Here is an 8,331-nt window from a genome sequence, read left to right as displayed (position 1 = left end):
AAGTGGACTTGGTGATATCAGCCTCCTCCAGCTCCTGAAGCTGCTCTCCCTCCTGTTCCTGCTTAATGTGTGGGGGGGGCTCTGGGTCCTCCTGGTCCAGACTGGTGCTCCACTCCTGCTGGTCAGGGAGAAGCTCTTCTTTAACCACCACCAGCTGCTGGACGTCTGCAGGAAACAGGAAACACAGTCAGAACAAACTGTTAAGTGTTAGCATTTAAACACCTCATCACCATTACAATGGGAGACATTTTGCAGCCCTAATGAATGCCTTTGGTTTTATATTTTCACATTATCTTTCTTAGTCCCACCTATTGTGTATTGTTGTTGGCTCAAGTCACCTCATGTAGCCCAGCCCCTTTCCACTTCCAGTTCAAAATGTAAAAGGGTTTTTTCTTCTGGCGTAGCACTAGCCGCAATGTAAGCAAGGAATTGTATTTGGGATCGTTCACAGATACACTACGCCTACAGTATAGAATGAAAATACTGTTACAAATTAAAATCCTGCATTCAAACCTTATTTAAGTAAAAGTATGCAAGTATTAACAGAACATTTGACGGCACCTTCTTATGTAACAGTAATGATGGTGCAGTAAAACGTTCCCTGTCAGTGTTTAATTTATGTTGTTTCTTGATTATTTTGTATGTTGCATTTTACTGCTGGACATGTTCAAAGTTGCGCTTGTATAAATGATTATAGATGAGGGAACCTGCTAAATGTTCAAATATGTGTGTTTTTTATATACAGTACCAGTCAAAAGATTAGACACCTTCTCATTCAATGTTTTTTACTTATTTTAATTTGTTTCTACTTTGTAGATTAACACTGAAGACATGAAAACTATGAAAGAACACATATATAATTATCTAGTTAACAAAAAAGTTAACAACATTTTTTTTTTTTAAATCAAGAAAATGATTTTTTTTTTAGATTCTTTAAAGTAGCCCCTTTTGCCTTGATGACAGCTTTGCTCACTCTTGGCTTCTCTCAGTCAGCTTCATGAGGTCGTCACCTGGAATGGTTTTCTATTAACAGGGGTGCCTTGTCAAGAGTCAATGTGTGGAAGACCGATACCGATTATTAGTAATCAAGGAGACCGATAACCGATATTTGGAACCAATATACATTTGCAGTAAAATCAGAAAATATATAGTGTCAAAATGTAGAATAACACAAACTCCAACACAACTTCTGTGAAATGCATTTAAGCATATATTATGTTTAATGAACTTTTAAAGTTCCCATCGGCGACAACATGTGGGTTTGCTGTCCTGGCTCCAAGATGGTGGAATGAGCTCCCCATTGACATCAGGACGGCAGATAGCTTGCACATCTTCCGGCGCAAACTGAAAACTCATCTCTTTCGACTCCACTTCGAGCGGTAGAACTATTAACAAAGCACTTATATACTAATAAAGGACTGGCTTATCTAAAGCCAGTTGAGTAGCACTTGAAATGTTTGGCTCTATGAAACCTGATGTACTTATATGATTCTGTTTTCTTCAAGGTTGTGTCTTCCTGGTCGAATGTACTTATTGTAAGTCGCTTTGGATAAAAGCGTCAGCTAAATGCAATGTAATGTAATGTCATGTAATTAAACATCTTACAACTGGTTTCCTCTCTGTGCCCTTTTCTTTAGTGCAGCCATCTGCTATGAGTTAGAGAGAGACAAGAAGTGGGGCTGCAGGCTGACATGCTTAACTAACAATAATGCTTAATTTATTATATCAAACCAATGCCTGTCTATCTAGCATAACATCCCAAAAAACGGCTAGCAACTGCAAAACACTAGTGCTAGCTAATGTTTTGCAAATGATTAAAAGTGAGGCTATTACAGTAGACCTAACGTTAGTCTAGTAGCCTCACTTCTAATATTTCGCTAAACATTTGCTAAATACATGTTGGCTAGCTAATGAGCTTCACATATCAACCTGAAAAACTGCGAGGCTCCACTCGCAGCCCCCCCTCCGCACCACAGTTACTCCGCTGCGAGACGCTGCACACACCCCCAACTCTGACTGACTTCCTGCGTCTCTGTGTAACTGGGAAGCTGATAGAATTGGATCAATAGATCGTGGTATTTTTGCAACTTCAGCATAGGGGATTGGGATGTTTATTGAACTTCGGCTTTCAACTAATTTACCTTCGAAACACATGTATGGCTCTGCCGCTCAGCGCTGCTGCTTGCCTCTGTCTGTGTCTGCGTTCTTCGCACCTGCCTGTAATCTGAGAAGGTCCCGCCTCTCTTCAGTGTTGATTGACACTTCAGTAATAGCCTATCAGATAGCGCTGTGGGCGGGACATTGCTCGTGTACAGAGAGTGGTGACTTCAGCCAGAGAAACGGCCGCATCAGAGCCAAAGTGTTATCAGCAATTTTATAAAAAAAAGGCCGATACCGATAATCGGTCAAATACGGAATATCGGCCCCGATAATCGGCCAGGCCGATAATCGGTCAACCCCTAGTTGTAATCCATATCATAGCAAGAACAACTCAACTCAGTAAAGAGAAGCGACCGTCCATCATCACTTTAAGAAATGAAGGCCAGTCGATCCGGAAAATGTCAAGAACTTTGAATGTATCCTCAAGTGCAGTCGCAAAAACCATGGAACGCTATGATGAGACTGTCTCTCATGAAGACCCCCCCGGGAAAGGAAGAGCAAGAGCTACCTCTGCTCAGAGGATAAACACATCAGAGTTACCAGGCTCAGAAACCGCAAATTAAAGCACCTCAGATTAGAGCCCACTTAAATGATCACAGAGCTCAAGTAGCAGACAATCTCAACATCCACTGTTCAGAGGAGACTGCGTGAATCAGGCCTTCAAGGTCCAATTGCTGCAAAGATCCACTACTGAGGATGAACAACAAGAAGAAGAGAATTGTTTGGGCCAAGAAACACAAGGATTGGACATTAGACAATGGAAATCTGTACTTTGGTCTGATGGGTCCAAATGAGAGATTTTTGGTTTTGGTTCCAACCTCCGTGTCTGTGACGCAGAGAAGGTGAGCGGATGGTTTCTGCATGAGTGTATCCCACCGTGAAGCATGGAGGAGGGGGTGAGATGGTGGTGTGGGGTCTTTACTGGTGTCACTGTTGGTTATTTATTCAGAGTTCGTTCTCGTTCTCTCTCTCTCTCTCTCTCTCTCTGAACCGAAGGTTAAGACCAAACTAAAGTTATGACTAGTGCACCACTTAGACTTGAGCCCTGTATGCGTTGCGCCCGGGTGTAACTTTTACGCCAAGTATGGAGCAGGCGGACTAGTATCCATAGTAACATAAAACAGGCAAGAAGGATATTAACGATGGCAGGGCGTCTTGTTTACATGTTTAACAATGCAAGGGCATTAAGAAGAGAAAGAGTCGTCCGTTATCGAACAAACCCACTGGACATCTATTCAGTGAACTGATAGAGGTTTCGTTTCGGTTTTCGTTTAATCGAGGAGATCTCCCCTCAACTCCAGCACGGATCAGACCGAAATGCTGCGCTCTCCCCAACCTTGCAGGTGCTGATTGCGCTCAGATTCTACGCGAACGGGGCCTTTCAAAATACTGTGGGAGACATGATTAATGTTCATCGCACAACTGCATGTCGGGCTATAAGACAAGTTTCATTGGCCCTCCAGCACCGCCTTAGGAACTATATTCACCTACCCACACAAGAAGAAGCAGCTAAATCCAGGCAAGATCTTTTTCTTAAAATCAGGTATACCTGGTATTGTCGGATGCATCGACGGTACTCATGTTCGCATTCAGGCCCCCTCTGCACATGAGTATTTGTATGTTAACAGAAAGGGTTACCATTCTATAAATGTTGAAATTGTGTGCAACTCGGACATGGGCATTGTCGACCTCGTTGCATGATGGCCTGGGTCGACACATGATGCTCACATCCTGAGAGAGAGCGCCCTTCAACAGGAATTTGAGGCAGGGAGAGTGAATGGTCTTCTTCTCGGAGACAGTGGATACCCTCTGAAGCGCTGGCTAATGACACCTGTCATCGCAGAGAGAACTGCACAAGAGCGCCGCTACAACGACAAGCATACACAAACGAGGAACATTGTAGAGCGCTGCATTGGAGTGCTCAAACGTAGGTTAGTAAGTCATTTTTATAATATATAAAAGGCCAGCCTTTTAATGTAGATATAGGCTAAATTGTGTCTGCGTGATCATTGCTGCCACTGCGGTGCTGCACAACATCTGTGTGAAAAAGAGAATCCTCCTTCAAGGAGAATTGGTACTGGAGGCGGATGAGAACCCTGTGGCTCCTGCTGGCATCCGTGAAGATATGGGTGGACGACTTACCCGCAATCATATAATAAACAACCTATAGACCTATATATTTGTAATATGAACGCTGTTTTTTGCAATTGCATTTCAATAAGCTCCCTTTGTGACCACATATTTTCATTAGGCCTATTTTATTCAAAGAACACACACAAGAACATTACATAACAACATTTTGGAGAACTATTAACATGAAATTGAGATAAAAAACAAGTACAACATGATTACAGAACGGTGAACACATTGTCTTCTTCAGTGATTAGTAGCTGATTCTTAAGAATTATTATTTGGAGTCTCAATTTCTCCATCTCAATTTGTTCGTGTTCCACTCTCAATTTGACGGTCTCCACCTCCACACGAACGATTTCTTTCTCCGTCAGTTCCCGCTGTAGCTCTGACAAATCCCTCTTTCTCTTTCGGGGTGTGGCCATTTGGGATTCCCCTTGAGTCATCGCTGACGCTGTGGGTGTGGGACTTTCCTCTTCTCTGCGGTCCTCTGAATCTGTAAAATGGCAAGTTACTGTCAGTTATTGTCAGTTGCTATCAACTGCCGCGATTGTTAATTGTTATCTTGCTAGCCGTGATGTCTCACGGGGGTAATATGTATATAGATAATGTAGGGTGATGTTACTCTATTAATGACTTACCACTAGTGACAGCTGACACGTCTGCGTCAACCTCTTCAAATGTTGAGTGCTCTGAGCTGTCGATCCCATTCAACCCGGTGAAAGTGGGGGAATCCTCTCCAAAAATAGCAATAATGATTTCGCTGTATGGAGAGGTTTTTGGAGCAGGGCCTCCGCCGGTCGGAGGGTTTTTGAGAACCGATGCATCCTTTTTGGCTCTGGATAGTAGGTCCTTCCACTTTTTCCTACACTCTTCCACCGTCCGTATCCCTCCATCACCCAAGTCATTTATCGCACCAGTGATTGACTTCCAGGCTGCGAGTTTGTGTTGGTTTGTCATGGTATTATTACATTTGGCAGTTAGCGAGTTTTTATGCTCTGCATATATTTCCATTAATGTTCTAATCTCTCTATCAGTAAAATAGTTTTTTCTCTTCTTTCCGTTATCCATATTCGTTATTCAATTCTTAGCTTGCTCTGAATGGAGGAGTTCGAGTGTTAAATTATATAGACGTGTGTTGCTTGGCAACAATTACTGTTTCGTGTGTATTCACGTGGACGAGCATCTTAAGACCAGGCGCAGCTACGCCCGAGACTAGTCAGGCTTGGTGCACTCGGTGTAAATTAGAATCACTAAGTCGGACGTAGCTAAGCCCGACGTTAGAGTTAAGCCCTACTTTTTTACGCCCAGCTGGTGCACTCCACTCCTAGTGCCCACATGCATGGGTCATATTTAAATCAGTACATTAAATGGCATATTATTCAATGTATGTATTTTTATAAATATATTTATTTTGGTAGGTTTGCTCTTCCGAAATACATTTGAATTATTATAATAAAGTACATGTGTCTAATAATACTTACATACTTTTACTTAAATAAGATATGAATGCAGTACTTTAACTTGTAATGGAGTAATTTCAGAGTGTGGTGTTTGTACTTTTACTTCAGGATCTGCTACCTGCAGCAAGTGCTGATAAAGTGTCTAAAGTGTTATTAATGTGATAATAAAGTGCTACTGAAGAGTGTAAAGTGTTAATTAAGGGTAAAGGGAGCAGACCTGCTCTGTGTATCCGAAGCTTAGGCTGTAAAACAGCGTCCAGTAGTTTCTGGAGTCTCTTGTTCTCCTCTTTGGAAAGAAACAGCTCCTCCTCGAGCTCTGCTATTGTTTGTTCAAACAGAGCAAATATCTCTTCATTAGCAGCAGTGAGTCGCTGCTTCTTCAACGACAGCAGCATTTGGTCTTTACTCATGTTTCCTAGATCACCTTTTCCTGCTAGCTATCTCCTTTAGTCCGAGGTAAACGCTCCAGAAAAAAGAGCACACAGTCCATTCGGAGGTTTATCCAGACACACAGATGATGGATCAGTAGAGCTGGAGCTCACACACACTTTCTCAGGAACACAGAGAGAAAACCGTAGAGACGAGATGCCACGTGGATCCAGGTTCTTCTTCTTCTTCTTCTTCTTCTTCTTCTTCTTCTTCTTCTTCTTCTTCGTCGTCTTCGTCGTCGTCTTCTTCTTCTTCTCTCGGTTTTTCGCGGATTGCAAACAGCTTTAAGGTGCATACCGCCACCTACTGTACAAGAGAGTGTATCACCATATCATCCTATCACCACTTGTGGAATTATACCATTGTGTTGTTTACGTTGTTTTAAATTCTTCCAATCAATCCTGTTCCACTCAAATACTTAAGAATGGCCTTCCTGCCTCTCTCACGCCCTCACCTTCTGTTCCCAGTGTCTCCATCAGGCTCCACTCCCTTCCTGGTAGCTCTTACCCCCTCACCTTCTGTTCCCAGTGTCTCCATCAGGCTCCACTCCCTTCCTGGTAGCTCTTACCCCCCTCACCTTCTGTTCCCAGTGTCTCCATCAGGCTCCACTCCCTTCCTGGTAGCTCTTACCCCCTCACCTTCTGTTCCCAGTGTCTCCATCAGGCTCCACTCCCTTCCTGGTAGCTCTGACCCCCTTTAAAATGTTACACATCTTTCTGACATTATTTGTGTAAAACAACTTTTAAATCTGATTCTTACATTTAGAGATATTAAACATTGTTCAGACCTTGTTAAAGAGGCCTTCTTCAGATGTTAACATTAACTAGTGCGTGATGTCACAGCTAGAGGGTACAAAATCTTGAACTTTGCCTTCATATTTTTTTTTAAACTGCCATAATTCCCAAACCCTACATTCCTGAGACATAACTTTTCATGACAAACGTAGCAATAATAATTAAACAAAATGCCTCTTGAGGGCATGAAGTGACAACAACTTTCAACATTAATATTTTAATAGTAAAACAATAAAAGCAATGATTGATAACACTTTACTTTATTCAACATAAAACCAAATGAACCTTAATAAGATATGGATATTAAGAAGGCCTTCAAAAGTGATACTGATGTATTGATGAAAGGCTGGCATTTTTTACCTTTGCTTCCCAAATAATGTAGAATCTCGCAAATATGCAAAAAACAACATAGTATAGTATTTGGAATATGCAAAAAAATTACTTTAGTCTGTCAGAAATATGAAAAACAACATATATGTCCAAGAAATATGTTGAAAATATGTAAAAACAAAAACGACAAAAAAACACGTTTGGTTCTTTGATCAAATATTTCCTCAACAGAATCTTAAAGCTGGACTGAGTTTGATTAAGTGGAGGTTATCCTTTAACTTAAGTAAATAAGTTCTGAACTAAGTTTCTCTATAACATGTGATGACTATGATCTGGAAATATCTAAAAGGGAAATGTGTCTCGTAAGCAAAGCAATCAGTGTTGGGTCCCTTTAACCAATAGTATAGTACCAACAGTGAATCACATTGTGTATTCATACGAGTAAGTAATGACGTAGTGTGGGTCCAAAAATAATCACTTGCACTTTCATTATGTTCCCAGATAGCAAAAAGTCATTGAATCAACATTGAGATATGGTCACGCTGAAGATTGTGTTCAACATTGAAGTCAGACATTGAAACAATAGTGAATGTGCTCGTTATGATCAGCATTGAAACAACATTGAATTTTCAACCAATCCCAACATTGAATCAACCTTGATTCAATTACGATATGATCAACATTGAAAGAATGTAGAATTGGATCAACATTGATTCAACTATATTATGCATTGCATTATACATTGAAACAATGTTATTATCAGATTGCAAAAAGTCATTGAATCAACATTGAGATATTGTCATGCTGAAGATTGCAATTGATGTCGGACATTGAAAATAAACTAAAATGAACAAACAAAAAAAGAGCCCATTACTTATTCAGTTATTTATTCAGATTCAATGATATGAACATCTTTAACATCTTTTGTCCACAAGCACGAAAAACATTGTCTCTTAAGGTCCCATGTCATGCTTTCCTGGTTATCACCCGTCCCCTTGTGTTATGTAGCTTTTTCTGCATGTAAA

At 41.0% G+C, this 8,331-nt stretch overlaps 1 protein-coding gene across 3 annotated transcripts; it reads right to left on the bottom strand.

The window, feature by feature from the left end:
* Positions 1-3,965: 3,965 nt before the first annotated feature.
* LOC117560342 lies at positions 3,966-6,028 on the bottom strand. 3 transcript variants are annotated; one of them, XM_034237203.1, is made up of 3 exons: positions 4,932-5,799; positions 4,647-4,786; positions 3,966-4,035 (listed from the first exon to the last, which is right to left on the bottom strand). In XM_034237203.1, exons 1-3 carry the CDS (start codon positions 5,359-5,361, stop codon positions 3,982-3,984), a joined length of 624 nt encoding a protein of 207 aa, XP_034093094.1. In that variant the 5' UTR covers positions 5,362-5,799; the 3' UTR covers positions 3,966-3,981. The 3 variants fall into 3 exon arrangements, 2 of the variants coding, with proteins under 2 accessions (XP_034093094.1, XP_034093093.1); XR_004571146.1 differs by lacking the exons at positions 3,966-4,035; positions 4,932-5,799 and adding an exon at positions 5,971-6,028 and having other exon boundaries at positions 4,457-4,786; XM_034237202.1 differs by lacking the exon at positions 3,966-4,035 and having other exon boundaries at positions 4,457-4,786.
* Between the last annotated feature and the right edge of the window lie 2,303 nt (positions 6,029-8,331).

The sequence above is a fragment of the Gymnodraco acuticeps genome, unplaced genomic scaffold (genome assembly GCF_902827175.1).
Source record: "Gymnodraco acuticeps unplaced genomic scaffold, fGymAcu1.1, whole genome shotgun sequence".
NCBI classification, from domain to species: domain Eukaryota; kingdom Metazoa; phylum Chordata; class Actinopteri; order Perciformes; family Bathydraconidae; genus Gymnodraco; species Gymnodraco acuticeps.
The sequence above is the reverse complement of the archived record's forward strand: the minus strand, read 5'-3'. Positions and strand labels throughout refer to the sequence as shown.

What these genes read in the sequence shown, in the direction of transcription:
- LOC117560342 (XM_034237202.1), bottom strand. Translation starts at nt 5,361, where the DNA reads ATGGATAACGGAAAGAAGAGAAAAAACTATTTTACTGATAGAGAGATT. An exon ending in CGTGTCAGCTGTCACTAGTG is followed by an intron (nt 4,787 to 4,931) that starts GTAAGTCATTAA and finishes GCCATTTTACAG; the next exon opens with ATTCAGAGGACCGCAGAGAA.